General features: G+C 37.0%; 1 protein-coding gene, 3 long non-coding RNA genes and 2 pseudogenes across 4 annotated transcripts; 4 read left to right on the top strand and 2 right to left on the bottom strand.

Moving 5' to 3' along the window:
• Positions 1-504: 504 nt before the first annotated feature.
• On the top strand, positions 505-5,263 carry LOC125594166 (annotated as a pseudogene).
• Positions 1,166-2,082, bottom strand: LOC125594170. The gene is made up of 3 exons (XR_007329754.1): positions 1,992-2,082; positions 1,415-1,677; positions 1,166-1,336 (listed from the first exon to the last, which is right to left on the bottom strand). It is a non-coding gene; the product is annotated as an uncharacterized LOC125594170 (long non-coding RNA).
• A 3,762-nt stretch (positions 5,264-9,025) lies between the features above and the next one.
• On the top strand, positions 9,026-11,293 carry LOC106424482 (probable inactive serine/threonine-protein kinase fnkC). The gene is made up of 6 exons (XM_048770477.1): positions 9,026-9,173; positions 9,270-9,495; positions 9,746-9,915; positions 10,407-10,689; positions 10,770-10,936; positions 11,015-11,293. The coding sequence occupies exons 1-6, from the start codon at positions 9,050-9,052 to the stop codon at positions 11,170-11,172; spliced, it is 1,128 nt and encodes a 375-aa protein (XP_048626434.1). The 5' UTR covers positions 9,026-9,049; the 3' UTR covers positions 11,173-11,293.
• A 57-nt stretch (positions 11,294-11,350) lies between these two features.
• On the bottom strand, positions 11,351-12,849 carry LOC125594168 (annotated as a pseudogene).
• Positions 12,850-15,665: 2,816 nt separating this feature from the next.
• LOC125594167 lies at positions 15,666-16,171 on the top strand. Its single transcript, XR_007329753.1, has 2 exons — positions 15,666-15,748; positions 15,915-16,171. It is a non-coding gene; the product is annotated as an uncharacterized LOC125594167 (long non-coding RNA).
• A 1,604-nt stretch (positions 16,172-17,775) lies between these two features.
• Positions 17,776-18,497, top strand: LOC125594171. Its single transcript, XR_007329755.1, has 4 exons — positions 17,776-17,864; positions 17,947-18,073; positions 18,140-18,237; positions 18,315-18,497. It is a non-coding gene; the product is annotated as an uncharacterized LOC125594171 (long non-coding RNA).
• The last annotated feature ends 283 nt before the right edge of the window (positions 18,498-18,780 follow it).

The following is an 18,780-nucleotide window of genomic DNA, read 5'->3' as shown; positions in this document are numbered from 1 at the left end:
GTAATACTTTTAGTTCTTCATTATTTTGGATATCGGATGGAAAAGATAAAATTGACTCTGGATATGATATAATTGATTAAACATGATTATGGGTTGATCGATTTGAGATAAGAAAGAGAAAATTAGTGGATGGGGGATAAGAAATTTTTGATTTTGTATTATGGTGGAAGAACTATGAATGGGGAAGAAATGGGGGAAGAAGAAGGAGATTGGGTCGGATTTTGGGTCTGGATCTGGGTCGGATATTGGGTTGGATAGTAATGGCATAGGTTAGTAAATATGTTTAACTCTTTAGGTTTTCAGTTATTTAACATAGATTTCTATTTAAATTTAAATGCAAAAAAATAAATAAAGTGATGGGTCTAATTGAGATTTTTTGGAGACCAAGTGGTCCATCTCAGCATTTGATCCTTAGCTTCCCAATGCATCTTGAAGCATCGCCCTCTCAATATAGATACAAGTCTCGCTAGTTCCTGTTCTGCGCACTTCAATACTTCATTCACAAAGTTCTTGCAAGATGACGAGTCGCTACAGAAACACCATCTCTATTGTTTCTCTCTTGTTTTGTCTCTTCATCACATCTGCGTCTGCACGTTCCTTCATACGTCAATACACTGATGACTTTAACACAAATCTTCAGCGTATGCAATCTCTTTTGCTTCCATCTAATATCTTTTAGCCTCTGTGTAGTTTTTAAACATTGTTTGACACATATGTGTTCTGGCTCAAAACAGAGTAGAATGGAGCAGGACCAAACCCAAACCTGGGAGAAGCGAACTACGAAGACAAATATCAAGAGATCTCATCTCGTGATTATAAAGTTTCAGCTTCAAACGCAGTGAAAGGTCTGAGAGATCGTCCTCCATCGTCTTACACTCTCAAGATGGAGTCTTTCAACACTCCTTAAGTCAAACTACGCAGAGAGATACGAGTCTCGCCCTTTTGCAGTTGGTGGATACAACTGGTATGTTTAGAGCACCTCCATTGGTTAGAGTCTTTAATGGGTTCTTAAAATTATTTTATTTATTAGTTGTGTACTTTAAATAGTTTAGAACCCTTAATATTGTAATTAGTTTTGAGAAGGTCCAATGGGAGAACCTCTATGAGGTTCTTAATTTTTTTTTTTTAAGAAATTAAACCAATTGGTAAAAAATGAAGTGTTTTAGATTTTTACAAGTATTTGAGAAGACAAACAATAACTAATACACGAGAAAAAAAAGTTTTAAACCATTTGAAACAAAGTGATAAAGAAGAAGCCAAGTTCTTTGTTGTAGTTTGCAAAACTTACCCTCCATATGAGTATGGACCCGACTGATACCAAACCATGATCTCTTGCCTGTTTATGAATTAAACTAAAACATGAGTATGACATCGGCCACCAAGAGAATCAGAAGACCTCAAAATGTGAGCTTACCGGGAAACTACTTTCATAACCATAGAATCTGTCTGAAGAAACCATTCCCAGCTGCTTTCCCCTGTCTCTCGTCCTGATCAAAATCTACAGAGCATATTCTGGAACAGAAGATACAACAGGAGGAAGTGTGAAACCGGCATGATCAGATCTTGCAGGAGGAGGATTCCTAGCAGAGACACTGCCTCTATCTCCTAAAACATCCTCTCTAAGTCTTAGAACAACCTGAATGAGAGATCTCTCACACTGCTGACTTCACCAGATACCTAACGATTACAAGAGATTTCGAAGTTGAATATAAAGCAAAAGAAGGAGAAAAGATTTGAACTTTGCTAAAGATCATAATAACCTCAACAAGATCATCGTTATTCCCTTTCGAGATACGGATATCATCAGGAGACTTGAATAACAAACAAACACACAACAAAAGACAATATAAAAACAACACTTTACAAAAGAAATGAAGATAAAAAGTGGACACGAACACTGAAGACAATATAAAAACAACACTTTACGAAACAATGATCATGGACACAAATTGCAATGTGAGATTTCCACAGAAACTGAATAAAGGTCGTACCTTTTCAGTTGGAATGTGAGATTCCACTAACACTTTTCTAAGACGCGGCCGGTTAATCTCCTCGTCGTCCGTCTCTGAAACGCCGTCGTTTGATCGAAAAGGAGATCGGGAGATCCTTCTGCGTTTACACAAGCAAACGAGAACTCTTCTTCCTCTCCTGCTTCCTCTTCCTATGGAATCTTCGAGTTTACTCCAAGATCTCTCGAGTTTTCGAATTTCTTCACCCTCTTCTGAAAATCCCAGCTTCTTGGTGAAATCCTCGCTCAACTTCATGGACATCTCCATTAAGCGTTCATCGTCGATGGAAGGGAAAGCAATTAAGGGTTGGTCGAATAGGGTTTTGCCACGTAAGGGTTCCTTACCGATCCTAAAAAGCCCAGTTTAAGACGCGGTTTTTTCTTTTTTTTTGCTTTTTTCATTTTTTTTTTTTTACTTTTGGTTGAAACTCTCCTTAAGAATCCCCCGATGGAGGTGGTCTTAGGTAATCTGATTTTTAATTTATTGAATATAATCTCAAAAAACAATATGTGTTTACAGGACACTTGTTGTGTACCCTAACGGGAACAAGAAGGACAGTGGTTCAGGGTACCTTTCTCTTTACGTAGCCATCGACAACTCCACTCTCGTTGGTGCACAGCAAGAAGTTCTAGCAGATCTCAGGTTTTACGTCTTCAACAATAACGAGAGGAAGTACTTCACCATCCAAGGTTTTATAAACTTTGATCTTTAAACAAGATAAATTATGTGCTTAAGTAGGCCTGCCGGTTTAGGTTGTTAGGTTTATTCGGTTTTCGTTAGTTCGATTCAGTTTGGTATTTAGGTAGTTCAATTGATGAAAATTCTACTGATATTAACAAAAAAATTTATTCCGATTTAAGTTTTTGATTAAAAACTAGGGTTTTTCGGTTACTTTATTTTAATGCTTAATTCGGTTTGGAATTTTGGTATGGTTTGGTTATAATTTTTAAAAATATTAAAAAACTAAACTAACCGATTGCCAAACTGATAACAATTTTTTTAAAAGATCTTCGAATTGAACCGGACTTTTAACCAAAATTGTACCAAAAGCAGATAATTTTGGTTCGGTTGGGTGATGCCGGTTCCTAAAAAAATCACAGGCCTATGCTTACAAGTAACCATCTATCATCTTTGTTTGGTGTAATCTGCAGATACTACTGTACGGAGATTCAACGTCTTCAAAACAATGTGGGGATTCTCTCAGGTCCTCCCTGTTGACACCTTCAAAATCCGAAAAACGGATACCTCTACGATGGAGATCACTGTGAGTTTGGTGTTGATGTGATCATTCCTTCTATAGCTGAGAACTCAGAACTCTTCTCCGCCACTGAGAAGTTCTTTAACCCGACATCCACCTGGACCATTCGGGGTTTCTCCACCCTGCTTAAAGATAGTTACCTATCAGATGTGTTCTCTATTGGAGGAAGAAATTGGTGAGTCTGACATTAAAATCAAAACAAAAGCTCTCTACTAGATTTTAGAGTAACAAGTACTATATTCAATATGATGATTAGGAATATACAAGTATATCCAAATGGTAGAGGCTCGGGGGAGGGAAAGTTCATGTCCATGTTCTTAACTAACTTAACGAGAAGGAGAAACTCAGACCCTATGAGAAGGTTTATGTTCGAGCTAAGCTTCGGGTTAACCAACGGAAACTCAATAATGTCCAAAGGCAGCGTAAGCAAAGCAAAGCATATATAATTAGTATAATGTGATATGTGTGTTTATCGCCATGACTAATGTTTTTTTTTTGTTTTCCTTTTCTTTAATTGCAGTTAATAGTTGGTATAATAGAGCAGTAGCTAGCTGGGGGTTTAATCAGTTTATATCTTTTGATGATCTGAGAGATTCATCAAAGGGTTAGTTTAAAATGTGTTTCATTGGTTTAAGGTATTAAAGATTAATCATTGTTAGATAATATAATTTTTGTTATTTAAAAAAAAATCTTTATAATTTTAAAAGTTAACATCGACAAAGATTAAAATAATTAACATATAGGTATAGTATTAAAATATTAAATTATATCTATTTAATTTAATTTATACTATATATAAATCTAATGGATCATTTATTGTTTAAATCCAATTATTGATAGTCCAATAAATTTTTTTGATAGGTCCAAAATTTAAATGATAAGATTAGAGATTAAATGTACCATGATTTTCTAGGAATAGGTTCATTAGTTCCATTTTTTTAAAAAAATCTACGACCAATATATTGTGGATAAGCATAATATTCTCTTTTTGAATGATATTGCATAATATTGAAATAGATTTTCTTTGGTATTATCATGATTGTTTAACAAAAATTGTTACAATCCCGAAATTATAGGATTATTATACCATTATATATTTTTAAATTTGAACAATAATGTCACTGTTAAATGTATACATCCGTATTTGATTTTTGATTTTTTTTTAATACACTCAACTTCATCTTCTCCAAATATGTATGTGTTTTAGTACATCAAAGGAATCATATAATACAAAGAGAAGATTCATTCAAATAAGGTTAACCCAAGTTTAACAAAAAATTCAAAGAGCAATAACTCAAGTATGAGTCGAGCATGATTACTGTTACTAAACCTCTGTCAGTAGAATATGAAGTATGGTCGAACGTGATCATACTGAATTGAAAACGTATGGTCATCTATGAACCTAATATATTCTTTTAGTAACAGAATCTAAAGACACAAGTCATTGATTTATATTTAGCAAAGTAAAGTCATCACACAATCAAGAAAGATCGGTTAATAATGGGGAGACTTAAGGTGAAACTAACCCGTGATTTTACTTTGATAGGCTTAAAAATTTAAATGATAAAATTAAAGATTAAATGTAACATGATTTTTTAAGAATAGATCCATATATAGGTTCATTTTAAAAAATCACACATGAATCAAAGTTGTGAATTCTGTTTTAATATATAAGATGGTTTGGATATCAACTTATGAAGATGTACTGGACTTTCTTGTCATTAAAAAAAAAAAAAATTAGTTTATAGTCTCCAAAGTCTCGTGTTCGAATCGAATGTTATTCAATTTTTATTTTTTTGGATGGATCTTGTTATACAGGTCACTTATTGTGTACCCCAACGGATACAGGCAGGATAGTGGTTCAGGGTTCATTTCGCTTTATGTAGCCATAGACAACTCAACTCTCGTTGAAGCACATCAAGAGGTTTTCGCGGATCTCAGATTTTACGTATTCAAAAATAACGAGAGGAAGTACTTCATCCAAGGTTCTTGCTAATTTTCATTCTATCTTTTGTTTTTATGACTACTAGGAAGTTTTGGGCTGTACATCTCCCTAGACCGAAAAAACATGCAATGTGTATATAGAAGTGACATCTATCTATATATCTATGTTATAATCCGCAAAACGATGAGTATGCATGGCGATACAATATTTTCAAAACGATGTGGGGATTCTCTCAGGTCCTCCCTCTTGCTACCTTCAGAGACCCGAGCAACGGATACCTTTACGATGAAGATCACTGCGAGTTTGGTGTTGATGTGACTATTCATTCTCCTTTTCAAAGTTCAGAACTTTTCTCTGTAGCTAGGAACTTTGATAAATCGAGGTTCACCTGGACCATTCGGAGTTTCTCCGCGCTGGTCGGAGATACGTACTTCTCTGATACATTCTCCGTGGGAGGAAGGAATTGGTGAGTCCAACATTAGTTGAAGACTAAAGCTTTTTTGCTTTAGTTAGAATATAGTAGTGGTAACGTAACAAATATTCCATATGATGATCAGGAATATACAAGTAAATCCAAGTGGCCGTGCAACAAGAGAGGGAAGAGCCTTGTCGATGTATCTTCTCCTTAATGCGAACGAGAAGGTCAGACCCTACGAGAAGATTTATGTTCGAACCAAGCTTAGAGTTGTTAACCAACTAATCTTTTCATTTTTTTGGGGAACCATAGAAAAGCAAAGTAAGAGCATGATTATCGGGATTGCTTAACTGGGTTGCTTAAATTAATTTTGATTTAAAAAAAAAAAATTGCCTTTTAAACTAAGCAGCTTTGCTTAATTAGGAGGAGGAAGAACCAGCGCTTATGAAACACGCGTCAGACACAGAAGTCTCCTCCTCTCTCTCATCTCTATAATTCCAAAACGTGTGATTGATCTCGAACGGGAGATTCGATCTGGTACAGTCCATGTTTATAACAACAAGGAGTCTTTTGTAATCACTCCCAACATCTTCACTTGTAATCTCCTCGTGAAAGCTTTGTGTAAGAAGAACGATGTGGAGAGTGCCTACAAGGTGCTCGACGAAATTCCCGAGATGGGTCTGGTGCCAAATCTGGTGACGTACACGACTATTCTTCTTTAAGGTTGTAGCTTTGTTGGTTCTTGTTTTCTTTAGGTTTGTAGTTTGTACTTATCTTCTTGGTTTTAAAAGGTTGTAGCTTTGTTGGTTCTTGTTTTCTCATTCTGCAGCCCTTAATTTTGTTGCGACATCAGAGGCTCTGCGCATTTCTCCATCTGTTGTAGCAGTAATCATTTCAAGCTTTAGATTAGACATGCTTTGGGACGCTGGAATTAACAAGCATCATCGTTTCCGGAAACTTTAAATCAACAGCCAATCGCTAGCGTCCAAACTCTCACATCGTTGCCGGAAATCTGAAGTCAATTGCCGTTGTTACTGTGCTTTTCTGTTTGCTGGACGCTTAACGTAGCGTCTTCGTTCCGAACAGGGCTAATGTCATATGTTCTTGTTATGGTTCTGCGCATATGCTTGTGTCTTATGCTTATTTTTTTTGATCAATTATGCTTGTGTCTATGTCTCTTCTGTATCTTCTTCTTATGTTTATATAATCTTCACTCTCCACTTGTAGCAACACAAAACTCATCTTCTCTCTCGCCTTGTAACAACACCAAAGTCGTCTTCTCCCATTTTATCTCTTTAATCACTTTGTCAAACTCATATTTTAAGAACCCCAAAATAAAAACCTTGCATTGGAGGCAAACAATTAGAAGGCTCTTAAATAAAGTGCTTAACACATATTTATTAGTAAAAAAGTGATTAAGAGCATGATTATCGGCGTATATATCCGCGTATCTTAGATATTAAAACACGAAAATTAAATCAAAATAAGTTAAAAACGATGAAGACGTTTGTTAATTAAGAAGTGTTTTATGCACGTCCTTAAGGGCACGTGTCATCGGTAGAGAGCAAGACCGAACGGGGTAAGGAACAGTCGCGTGAACCGTGTGGAAATCATTTTCTTCGTCTCCGTTCTCTCCTTCTCTCTCTCCTCGGCGACTTCACCAGAGCACAGGATCTCGGCCGATTTCAACCGACCCCTCACTCCACGGAGTGATCTCCGCCGATTTCTACCCACCCCTCACTCCACACCGATCCGTTCTCTCGTGGTCTCTCAGTTGACGGCGATCTCTCCGTTCTCGTAATCATTCACATCGTCTCCGTTCTCTCGTGGTCTCTCAGTCGACGGCGATCTCTCCGCCGATTTCAACCGACCACTCAGTCCACCGATCTCTCCGCCGAATCGATTGTAAACCAGGTATCTCTCACTCCTCTGTCCTCCGTTATATGATTACTATTTAACTAAGAACCTAAAAACGTATCTACCAATAATCTACACTCTTATGCAAGTATCTTAACATTGTCTCTTAATGCTCATATATTATAAACTATCCTAAGAAACTAAATCTTGGTCCTAGCAATAAGGATGCTCTAAGATACCCATTAGGGTTGCTAGGGATAATGGTGCTCTAAGCAGATAATTGAATGTTTTCTTGTCAACTTTTTCTTTTTCCGCAGTCGATCATTGGTTTACTAGTCCGGGAGCTGGTATTTTTTGCAGAAAAAGAGCAGGCATTCATTCGTAGACTACAAAATATAGTAGATTTTTATTCAATTGGGTTCAAATTTAAACAATGAAAATGGATGACAATTATCTAGAATATTACGATTTAGAAATTATTTACCACCCCTAAAAGATTAATCTAGTAAAAGTAGGAAGTGAGAAAAAAAACTTGTTTTGAGAGAAGTGCGACAAGAGAGCGAAAAGTTGAAAGTCACCGTCTTTTCACTTTCTCCGGTCGATGGCTCCGGCCGTTGGTACTGTGAGAGGGTGGATCCTCTTTTCCTTCTTGTTTCAGTCTTGTTTATGGCTTGCTTATTAATCTAAGGTTTCAGATCTGGTCGGAAGTTTCATTCATTTGTGTTGAAGCGGAGAGTTTCAAATAGGAATTCATGGACCTCGATCTCTTCAGATCTGCGGTATGTGGTGGTGGATTTATAATTACTGGCTGGTTTCAGTAAGAGCGTGCTTCGAGTAAGGCATGGTTGGCTCTGCCGTGTGTGTTGAGACGCGTAGACAGCACGTAGTGAGCTTCTACAGAGATCAATGGCGAGTTTAAGTTGGATCTGAAGGGAGGCGGTAGAGCAGAAGCTCTTATGAGACACTTTCTACAACAACGGTTATCCATAAACTATCGATCCGGTTTATTCTTTCTATGGCGGAGTTTGATTCTTATCTAGGTTGGTTGTGCTTTAGCCTCTTATGTTAATATGTTATTAGCTATGTTCTTGTTGTCCGTGTATGGTAGTTTGATTTTGTCTCTGGGATTGTAGTTGTGCAATCGCCGGCTTATGGCTCGGGTTGTGTCTCTTACTGTCCGCTCTAGATTATGGTGTCGTTTCATTACGACAGTTTTTGTAACTTGTTTTTTTGTTTATCCAGTTTCGAATCAATATAACAACGGATGACAAAAAAAAAAAAGATTAATATAGTAGGTGATGCATTAAGTAACATGGGTTTTCTGACCACCATTTAATAACATTTGATTAACATGGGTTTCTGACCACTAGTCCAGTTTAGAGCCGGTTTTGAAGGCTACAATATTTCAATTTTTAATGTCCCATGCAAAACACGAGGGATTAAAATTAAAAACAACAAGTTGTCATTTATTATCTCCAGCATCCCAAAGCATCGCCCTCTCAATATATAGACAAGTCTTGCTAGTTTCTGTTCTCTGCTCACTTCATTCACAAAGTTCTTGCAAGATGACGAGTCACTACAGAAACACCATCTCTATTGTTTCTCTCTTGTGTTGTCTCTATATCACATCTGCGTCTGCACGTTCCTCCATACGTCAATATACTGATGACTTTAACACAAATCTTCAGCGTATGCAATCTCTTTTGCTTCCATCTGATATATTATAACGTATGTGTATTTTTAAACATTGTGTGACACATCTGTTTCTGGCTCAAAACAGAGGAGAATGGAGCAGGACCAAACCCAACGTGGGAGAAGTAAACTATGTAGACAAACTTCAAGAGATCTCATCTCGTGATTATAAAGTTTCAGCTTCAAACGCAGTGAAAGGTCTGAGAGATCGTCCTCCATCGTCTTACACTCTCAAGATGGAGTCTTTCAACACTCTCCTTAAGTCAAACTACGCAGAGAGATACGAGTCTCGCCCTTTTGCAGTTGGTGGATACAACTGGTATGTGTTGGTAATCAGATCTTTATTTTCTTGAATAAAATCTTTAAATAACAATAGGTATACAGTATCAATTAGATGAACTTTCAACTCAAAACCAGTTAATTAATTTATACAATTGATCTATTTTTATACCAGTTGATCTTTTTTTTCTTTTATAGTAAGGAATAGTTGCTAAAAAAAAACTATCTTTTTATATATTATTTAAGATCTATTCTAGCTTCGGATGTGTAACTTTGTTTCTAATATGTAGGACACTTGTTGTGTATCCCAACGGGAACAAGAAGGACAGTGGTTCAGAGTACCTTTCTCTTTACGTGGCCATAGACAACTCCACTCTCGTCGCTGCACATCAAGAGGTTTTGGCAGATCTCAGGTTCTACATCTTCAACAATAACGAGAGGAAGTACTTCACCATCCAAGGTTCTATAAACTTTGATCTCTTAAACAAGATAAATGATATGTGCTTAAGTGGGCATGCGGGTTTGGGTTGTTAGGTTAATTCGGCTTTCGGTTAATTCAGTTCGGTTTGGCAATCGGATAGTTCGGTTAATGAAAATTCTACTGAAATTTTGATTTTTAGTTTTTGATTAAAGCTAGGGTTTTTTCGGTTACTTCAGTTCAGTGGTTAGTTCAGTTACTTAGTTCGATGGTTAGTTCAGTTTGAAATTTTGGTTAGAGTTTATATGTTTTAGTTATAATTTTTAGAAAATAAAAGGTCGAACTAACCGGTTGTCAAACTGATAACCAATTTTTTTTTAAAAAAACTACGAATTAAACCAAACTTTTAACCAAAATTGAACCAAAAACCGATAATTTTGGTTTGGTTGGGTTCTGCCAGTTCGGAAAAATCACAGGCCAATGCTTACAAGTTACAAGTAACATCTATCATCTTTGTTTGGTGTGATCTGCAGATACTACTGTATGGAGATTCAACGTCTTCAAAACAATGTGGGGATTCTCTCAGGTCCTCCCTGTTGACACCTTCAAAGATCCGAAAAACGGATACCTCTATGATGGAGATCACTGTGAGTTTGGCGTTGATGTGATCATTCCTTCTATAGCTGAGAACTCAGAACTCTTCTCTGCCACTGAGAAGTTCTATAACCCGACATTCACCTGGACGATTCGAGGATTCTCCACCCTGCTTAAAGATATGTACTCATCAGATGTGTTTACTATTGGAGGAAGAAGTTGGTGAGTTTGGCACTAAAATCAAAGCAAAAGCTCTGTATTTAGAATTTAGAGTAACAAATAATATTTCATATGACGATTAGGAATATACAAGTGTATCCAAATGGTCGAGGCGAGGGAGAGGGAAAGTTCTTGTCCATGTTTCTTAAGCTCAATGGGGAGGAGAAACTCAGACCCTATGAGAAGGTTTATGTTCGAGCCAAACTTCGGGTTCTTAACCAAAGCAAACTCAACAATGTCCAAAACCAACGTAAGCAAATGATATATAATAGTGTATATGTGTGAGTGTTCATCGCCATGACTAATGTTTTTCTTACTTTGATGACAGTGGATAGTTGGTTCAGTAGAGCAGTACCGAGCTGGGGGTTTCGTAAGTTGATATCTTTTGATGATCTGAGAGATTCATCAAAGGGTTTCCTTGTGAATGATATGCTGATGGTTCAAGTTGAAATGGAGGCTGTTTCTTCAACCAAGTACTTTCCCTAGTTAGATTCTCTCTAAGGCAATGAACTTGCAGCTCCATGCTTTTGTTTGGTTATCAACCAACCTAATAATAAGATTCTGTGTGCTTGCTTCTCAAATAAATGTGTTTTTTTTCTTTCTCAAAGGCAAATATCTATTTACCATCAAGTCGACCATATGTAAACTCTTACCAAACACTATGTTTGCTTATCATAGCAATATCAAGGTTTCTAATAAAAAATATTGTACTCAGTACATATCAAGTCAAACTTCAAATGACGGTCAAACAGGAGACTACATCGCTTATTCTTGATTTAGGGATATGATAAGAAAAGCCCCAAAACCATCATGGTTTGTCTTATTTGTTTTGACATCTTTTCCCACTCTTTTTTTTTTTGAAATTATTTTTTCTCTCTTCATAGCGTGTTTGATGGTGTTCTAGAGTGTTGCAATGCATTCGATCTCGATCTTGGCGTTTAGAGGCAAGGCTGCGACTTGATATGTGGATCGTGCTGGAGAAGGAGCTGGGAAGTCTGCACCAGAACAAAAAAAATGGTTAGGAGTGTTTCACACCAACTATAAAACCAATACATAGACACAGTAATTATGCGATTTAGAACAAAGTAGGAACACTTAATGAGATAACTCACATTTGGCGTATATATCGTTGACTTTCTTGAAGTCACCCAAGTCAGCAAGCCTGTGACAAAAGAAACCAAAGATATTAGATTCAAAAACTCAAATGGATAAACGATGATTATGTTTAGCAAAACGTACATGATTGTTGTCTTCACCACAGAGGAGTAATCAACACCACTAGCTTTCAATATCTCCCCATGTTCTTGAGTACCTTCAATATTCCAAAAAAATAAACACAATAACAGAAGCAATCAGACAAAACCACGGAAGAAAGATAGAGCAACTCAACCTTTGCTACAGCTATAGTGGAATATTGAAAGTGGAAACTACTGTACGCGAAACTAATCTTTATAGAGACCACAATGAGACAGTTTAAAAGCTTGTGCACCTGTTCTGTCTGATCCTCAACGCTGTCTGAAACAAACTTTCCAGTCTATACACACAAAAACACAAAAAATAAGAAATTGCAATCTTAGTAGAACCCATAGAAGAAGAAGAAGAAACAACAATATGGTGATTTTAAAACTTCATACTCTTATAAGGACCAACCTCAAGTATAAGTCCAAGAACACCAGAGAGGAAAACAAGATTATTAGCTTTGATAGCCTGAGAGTATGGTCCCAAAGCAGCTGGTGCTTTCTCTGTAGCCACTACTTCCTTCTTACCTGCATTTTCTTTAACTCACATTATCATCCTCCTAAGAACCACAAGACTCATAAACAGATGCACTGACACGGACATTGATAAAAAAATCACAAGAATCCATGATTATTAGTCGGAGAGAAAATGAGATAGAATGGTTACCAGAAGAAGCGGAGATAGTGAGTGAAGCGAAAGGAATAGATTTTGAAGACATATTTGGAAGAGAGACACACCAGCGGTTGCAACGAGAGAAGCCAAGTGGTGCTGTGGAGAGGCGGAGTTTTGGAGAGTTTATCATGGATTTGACGAGTGACAAAGTCATTTCCACCTATTTTACGGCGCAGGTACAACAAAAGCAAAAGGACCAAACAGTCTTAAGAGAGAGAGAGAGAGAAAGGTAGGTAAGCAGATGATACTCGTGTCTCGTCCTCTCCTCCTTTTAATCCTACTTTTTCTACATTTCCAAATTTACCCTTAGTTAGGTACATATATAACTTGAGAAAACAAAGTTTTTTATTTTTTTTTTGATTTTGGAGTTTAGAGTTATAGAGATTTGACCCACTGGGCTATGATGCCCCTACCAATCCCCATAACATTTTAGTCGATAAATTCATTTGTTTTTTTCTGTACATAGTTCTTCTTTGGGAAGAACATTTAGAAATAGAGAGATGAACTATGTACAAGTGTGATATGAAAGATGGGTCTCTACAAATGGGGCAAGTCGCTTGCATTCTAAGAAACCACTTATCTATGCAACCATATGAAATGTGTGTGGCCATACTTCTCTAGCTTCCTTCCCAATCTATGCAAACCATATGAAATGCGATTATAAGATTATGATTACATTTTTGTACTATGATGACATTTTATAACGTCCTCATATATAGAGTGACAATTTCCTTAGACAAAGGTTGATCACCATGTAGCATCCATCACTCCAAAGAGTTGGTCCGTGGTGATAACTCCAGCCACAACTCCTACCAAAACCACCTTTATTTAATCTGATGTCTTTGGTGTGACCTTCCATGGCCCCTGCAATGGTGGCTACCACAACACTAGTTACATCAAACACTTAGTCATATTACAAAATAGTCATACATAAGAATGTGGATCAATTCAAGCTATGTGATATGTTAAACAATACATTACTAAAAGAAATTGTCTTTGTTAGAGATTTATAATATAAGAGTATGAAGTCCCAAATCAGATAACTTATTGTATTCAATTAAGGTAGGCATGAACACGTAGTGTGTGGCCATATCACGCACATTTTGGACCCTACCATCTTACTTAAATCTTTCAAGCTATCAAAATTCAATTTCAAAAGTAAAGTAGCTATCAATGGCTGAAAAAATATACGTCAAAACTTGTCATGCGTAAGTTTCTAAGTGGAAGCCAGACCAAAAATTAAGGAAGGAATATGAATATTATGCAGATTTTTGTCGAAAAAGGAACAATCGATCTAAAGTGAATCTATCTATCTTGCCCCAAAACATGTCTTTTGCTCTGATCCTTACTTCTTATATCCTAAAATTCCATCTAAACACGATTTGATCTAAGGTTCAAATGCGCTGAAAACATAAGAGCATCTCCAATGTAAAACTTCATTTTTTTTTTCCAAAATGGGAGTAAAAGTGAAAATGAAGTAAAATTGCTCCAACCCTACTCCATTTCCCACTTCATAATGGAGTGATGAACAAACAAAAAATAAATTACTACATTTATGGAGTAAATTTCATTATGGAGTGAGATATGGAGTTGGGTTAGAACATTCCTTACTCTATATTCACTTTTATTCAATTTTAGAGGAAAAATAGAGTAGGATGAAGATGCCCTAATACATTCTCGACCACAAAATATTAAAGTTAAAAGAATAAGAAATTAAATGGAGAAGTTAATGCAGCTTCGAAAATCAATGTGAAGGCATGGGATGAGTGCACTGCAATGTGAAGTTGTTATTTGCCAGATCAGATTAATGGTACCAACAACCTGGTGATGGGGGAAGCTAGGATGTAAAAACCGTCCCACTACAAGCTCAATACCATTTAACCCTTCAAAAGTTAATTTAAACCGCGCCTGAAAGACGGACTTTAAAGAAGATATTCAAAATCACAATCAAAATCCATTTAAACAAAAAAGAGAGATTTTTCTACGATATTTAAGTATATATACTATGTATATACCCGGCCTATTGATATAGACATTTTATCTGACTTAGTAGCAGTGGAAAACAAAACTTAGTAGCGGAAGACTAATGTGAATCAATATATATATTTAGCCCGTATAATCATGTATAACCTTGATGATTTAAGGTTACTAATGTTTATTTTAGTATCGGCGTCCATCCACTAAAATCATATAACTTGATGGATTTTTTTTTCTCAGCCAAGAAGATACACAAAATCATATTCGTAAGTATATAAACGAGTAGAATTGGTCATATCACATATCCATTATTCAAAGTTGTAAAGATCATCCTTTCTTGCCTATATGATACTTGATAAACCAGTCAACTAATCGCTTTAAGCAATTATATAATAAATTATTTTTCAAATGTAATGTAACAACAGGAAAACAATCAAAGGGAATTATATATCTCCAAAAGGTTTTGAACATTAATTATCTTTTAAGAGTAAAGTTTTTTTCTTTTTTTTTTGTTCAACAGAGTAAAGTTTTCTAAATATAAGTTTATTTGTGTATCTGAAATAGTTAGTTTGATAGAATCCAAGTAAAGAAACTTATACACACCAAGTCAAAAAATGTTTTTTTTTTTTTGATTTAACCACTGTGTCCGGCGACCGAAATCAACCGACTATTCTGTGGGTCCCAAAAGTGCAATGTTAAATTCTGGTGGCCAACGGGGATCGAACTGCGGGTTCACCGTATTGGGATTATCCCTCAAGTGCCACCAGCCTAAGGCCTTTGGTTAAGTCAAAAAATGTTCACACTGCAGTACTGGACAAGTACAAAACAACAAGAGAGGTTCTAAAAAATGTCCCAAGCAAAAGTGCAAATCTAAACACAAGACAAGAAGAAAAACATTCATGTGAAATGATGAACAAATTAAAAAGTAATTAAAAAAGACTAATTGAGAAAGAGTTTGACTCCGTGTTGAATAATAGACTCTTTACTTTTCAACATCTATCTGTCTTTCCCAGAAAAAGCCGCCCTCTCCCTCTCTTATAATATGAACGAACCCACCACCACTTGTTCTCCATTCATGCTTCTCATGATTTCTCTGCAACTTTTTCAACTCTCTGATTTTTAAATAAATCCTCAAATCCATCTGGCGATCATTATTTTTGCTTGATGAATTAAGGTAATAATATTTATCTGAAAGCGTTGCCGAAGTGATGCTTCCACGTCTTTATATTTAAAAATAAGAAACATCCCCAACTAATTTTTCTAACGAATCTGACTTCATAAATTTCTCTGTTGTTTCTTCTTTGATCATTTGCAAAATATTCACTTCTATCATCCAAAAGCTGCCATCTTTTCTCTCTGGGTCTTCAGAATTTGAGCTGACTTTGCTAAAAGGTGCGATCTTTCTTCTCTGGGTCTTCAGAATCTGAGCTAACTTAGCCAAAGTTACGATCTTTTCTCTCTGGGTCGTCCTCACTTGAGCTGACTTTGCCAAAGTTTCGATCTTTCTTATCTGGGTCGTCGGAGTTTGAGCTAAAGTTTCGATCTTTCTTCTCTGGGTCGTCGTAATTTGAGCTAGAATCATGGGAAATTGCTTTGCCAAGAACCATGGATTGAATGAAGCCTCAGCAAAACGGGCAGACCAGATCAGTTGAAGTGGATCAGACCCACAAGATCCGCCGTCGTATACTCCACAGCCGAGAAGCCAGACGCCGGGAGAAACCATCATCCGAGACGAACCAACCGCCGCCGTGGAGAATGGCTGCGCCGGCACCACCCCCAAAGCGGCAAAGAGCAGTTCTACTTCTATCTAGAGAACGCTTACGAGGACGTGAAGCTGTTCTACACCATGGGGAAAGAGCTAGGACGAGGGCAGTTCGGTTGTAACGTATCTCTGCACAGAGAACTCGACGGGGAAGAAGTACGCTTGCAAGTCCATCTCGAAGAAGAAGCTGGTGACGAAAGCTGACAAGGACGACATGAGGAGAGAGATTCAGATAATGCAGCATTTGAGTGGCCGCCTAACATTGTGGAGTTCAAAGGGGCTTATGAGGATGAGAAGGCTGTGAATCTGGTGATGGAGCTTTGCGCTGGTGGCGAGTTGTTTGATAGGATCATTGCTAAGGGTACAGTGAGAGAGCGGCTGCGTCTGTGTGTAGACAGATTGTGAACGTTGTCAAGATTTGCCATTTCATGGTGTGTTGCATAGAGACTTGAAGCCTGAGAATTTTTTGCTTTCTAGTAAGATGACAAGGCTTTGATCAAGGCTACTGATTTTGGCTTGTCTGTCTTCATTGAAGAGGGTAAAATAAATAAAAAAACAAATCTGTTTCTCCTTTCCTGGTATATTGTTTGTGTCCTGTGTTTCTTGGTCTGTGAATTGCATTTAGATGAAACTGCTCATGTCTTGAGATAACTCTTTGGTAAAATTTGATGTTAGCTTACTGTTCTTCTTTACAGGAAAAGTATATAGAGACATTGTTGGGAGTGCATACTATGTAGCTCCTGAAGTCTTGCGTCGTAGATACGGGAAAGAAGTTGATATATGGAGTGCTGGAATCATATTATACATTCTCCTTAGTGGTGTGCCCCGTTTGGGCTGGTAATGCAACATTCTATCTCTTCTGTATCTCTTGTGACTACATTTTATTCATAATGTTTCATAGAACAGTTGATACCTAACATAAACATTGTTGTTGCTTTTTCATCTGTCTATGTAGGAAAGAGAAAGAGGATATTTGATGCGATATTGGAAGGCCATATCGACTTTGAAGCCAGCCCTGGCCTTCAATCTCCAACAGTGCTAAAGATCTTGTGCGTAAGATGCTGACTGCTGATCCAAAAAGGAGGATCTCTGCTGCTGATGTTCTTGGTAAGTAAACCCTGTTAGGGAGGGTTACATTATATGTTCCTTCCTGATCCTGAGACTTGGATTGGTTGGTTTGTGCAGAGCATCCATGGCTTAGAGAAGGTGGAGAAGCATCGACAAGCCAATTGACAGTGCTGTTCTCTCAAGGATGAAACAGTTTAGAGCAATGAATAAGCTAAAGAAACTTGCCTTAAAGGTAACTTCTAAAACTTTGGAATATGAACTTTTCGTTTGTGCTAAAGATTTAGATTCTGAATAGGTTATCGAGGAGAATATTAACACGGAGGAGATCCAAGGATTGAAGGCAATGTTTGCTAACAGACACAGACAACAGTGGCACAATCACATATGAAGAATTGAAAGAAGGGTTAGCCAAGTGGGATCTAAACTCACAGAAGCTGAAGTGAAGCAGCTCATGGATGCTGTAAGTTTGGTCTTAATCTGAACTTATATTCCGTTTCTTTAACTCTCTTAAGAAATTCATATTCATGGGGGGTTGTGATTAGGCTGATGTTGATGGGAACGGGTCAATAGACTACATTGAGTCATTACTGCAACTATGCATAGACACAGGCTTGAAAGTGATGAGAATCTTTACAAGGCTTTCCAGCATTTTGACAAAGACGGCAGTGGGTAAGTTGAACTGTTCTTACTCAGTTAATTTGTAAGAGGGCTCACCATCTATGCATGTATGGACAGATACATTACAATAGATGAGCTCGAAGTGGCGTTGAAGGAGTATGGAATGGGAGATGATGCAACAATCAAAGAGGTTCTCTCAGGTGGACTCTGATAACGTAAGTTAAACTGAAACATCTCCTTTTTCAAGAAAGCTAGTCTTAGTCATAATGTTTGTTTGCTCCTCCTTATGCAGGATGGTAGAATCAACTATGAAGAGTTCTGCGCGATGATGAGAAGTGGAAATCCACAACAGCAACAACAAACAACAACCACCGCGGCTCTTCTAAAGGGACATTGCTTCTGGATTCAAAGTATCAAGAGGAGGAGAAACGGTATGTATCTAATCCAGAAAATCAGGAGCTGTATTAATTAATGTTTGTTCAGACAAAAACAGGAAATACCCAGAACTCTATTGCTTGTGTTTTGTACTTTATTCTGTTTTTTTTTTTGACAACGTACTTTTATTCTGTTTTGTCTATTATTCTTTGTGTGTTCTGTACCAAGGCTGTTGTGCTATGAGAGAAAGAGAAGTTTAATTTCTTTCCAAGATTATATGATCTTTGCAGTGTTTTTATTAACTGATTCGAAACACAAACCAACTCCACTTTTCCGACAACATCAGACGGACAAGCTTTTTTCCTTTTTGACATTTGGTGAAA

The sequence above is a fragment of the Brassica napus genome, assembly GCF_020379485.1.
Source record: "Brassica napus cultivar Da-Ae chromosome A3 unlocalized genomic scaffold, Da-Ae chrA03_Random_9, whole genome shotgun sequence".
NCBI classification, from domain to species: domain Eukaryota; kingdom Viridiplantae; phylum Streptophyta; class Magnoliopsida; order Brassicales; family Brassicaceae; genus Brassica; species Brassica napus.
This window is presented reverse-complemented; position numbering and strand designations above follow the sequence as displayed.

What these genes read in the sequence shown, in the direction of transcription:
- LOC106424482 (XM_048770477.1), top strand. Translation starts at nt 9,050, where the DNA reads ATGACGAGTCACTACAGAAACACCATCTCTATTGTTTCTCTCTTGTGT. An exon ending in CTTTAACACAAATCTTCAGC is followed by an intron (nt 9,174 to 9,269) that starts GTATGCAATCTC and finishes AAAACAGAGGAG; the next exon opens with AATGGAGCAGGACCAAACCC. An exon ending in GCAGTTGGTGGATACAACTG is followed by an intron (nt 9,496 to 9,745) that starts GTATGTGTTGGT and finishes TCTAATATGTAG; the next exon opens with GACACTTGTTGTGTATCCCA.